Source organism: Oxyura jamaicensis, unplaced genomic scaffold (assembly GCF_011077185.1).
Source record: "Oxyura jamaicensis isolate SHBP4307 breed ruddy duck unplaced genomic scaffold, BPBGC_Ojam_1.0 oxyUn_random_OJ72051, whole genome shotgun sequence".
NCBI lineage: Eukaryota > Metazoa > Chordata > Aves > Anseriformes > Anatidae > Oxyura > Oxyura jamaicensis.
Genome location: NW_023310835.1, coordinates 8,710 through 10,138, shown reverse-complemented (window position 1 = coordinate 10,138; position 1,429 = coordinate 8,710). Strand labels below are relative to the sequence as shown.

General features: G+C 60.4%; 1 protein-coding gene across 1 annotated transcript in view; it reads right to left on the bottom strand.

Annotated features, from left to right (window-relative positions):
- Positions 1–168: 168 nt before the first annotated feature.
- Positions 169–1,429, bottom strand: part of SPTBN4 (spectrin beta, non-erythrocytic 4) — a gene marked incomplete at its 3' end in the record, with an annotated part of 9,170 nt that continues 7,909 nt past the window's right edge. The window contains exon 18 of the mRNA XM_035314353.1: positions 169–333. Within this exon, the coding sequence (XP_035170244.1) occupies positions 169–333 (165 nt within the window). The remainder of the gene's footprint in view (positions 334–1,429) is intronic.

Genomic DNA, 1,429 nt, shown 5'->3' with positions numbered 1-1,429 from the left:
GGGGGGGGGCTCGCACCAAGCAGGGGCCGCACCGAGGGGGGCTCCACGAGTGCCGCATCCCCCCCCCCCCCCCCCCCCCCCCCCCCCCCCCCCGGGGGCCGCGGCGGCGGGCCGCCCGGGGGGGGGGGGGGGGGGGGGGGGGGGGAACCCCCCCCCCCCCCCTGGGGCCCCCCCCCCCCCCCCATTTTTTACCTCCTCGATGCGCTGCAGCCACTCCCGGTTCTGCGCCAGCTCGGCCATGAACGCCTGGTGCTGGAGCCAACGCTTATGGGGTCGCTGCTCCGGGGCCGGATCCTGCGCCATCGCCACCTTCTCCCCGACCCAACTGTCCAGCTGCGGAGAGCCCGGGGGGGGTCGCCGAGGGTCTCCCGAAATAGGGGGACCCCCCCCCGGTTTCCTTCTGGCCCTAAGTGCCCCCCACCCGAAATGCCGGTACCTGCGTGGTTGCATGGGCGCGATGCCGCAGAGCCCTGCAGCAGCCGGGCGGAGCGCCGGGGCCGGATCCGGCACCTCGGCCAGCCTCCTGCCCCCCCCCCGGGGAGAGAGTGGGGGCCACAAAAAAGGGTGGGAGCCCCCCCCCGGAGGGGTAGGGCACCCCGAAAACGGGGTAGGGCATCCCGAAAATAGGGTAAGGCGAGCTGGGAACGGGGCACGGCGTCCCAGAAAGAGGACGGAGCCCACCAGAAGGAGAATGCAGCACCCGAAAATAGGATGCAGCCCACCGAAATTAGGATGAAGCGCCCCAAAAATAGGATGTGGCCCCCCAAAATAGGATGTAGTCTTCCAAAAAGAGAATGCAGCACTGCAAAAAGAGGATGCAACACCCCAAAATAGGATGCAGCACCCTAAAATAGGATGCAGCCCATCAAAATTAAGGTGAAGGACCCCAAAAATAGGATGTGGCTCCCCCAAATAGGATTCAGCCCCCCCAGAAATAGGATGCAGCACCCCAAATATAGGACAGCCCACCAAAATTAGGATGCATCACCCCAAAAATAGGATACAGACCACCCAAAATAGGATGTAGCACCCCAAAAATAAGATGCAGCACCCAAAGAATAGGACGCAGCATCCCAGAAATAGGATCTGGCCCCCAAAAGTAGGGATTCAGCCCCACAAAATAAGATACAGTACCAAAAATAGGATGTGCCTCCCCAAAATAGTACCCCAAAAATAGGATGCAGCCCACTAAGATTAGGATGCAGCACCCCAAAAATAGGATATAGCCCCCCAAACTGGATACAGCATCCCAAAATAGGATATAGAGCCCCAAAAGAGGATGCAGCCCCCCAGAATTGGATGCAGCATCCCCAAAATAACATGTAGCCCCCCAAAAAATCATGTAGACCCCCAAAATAAGATACAGACCCCAAAATAGGATGTAGCCCCCCCCAAATAGCATTCAGCCCCCTAAAATGGATACACCCCC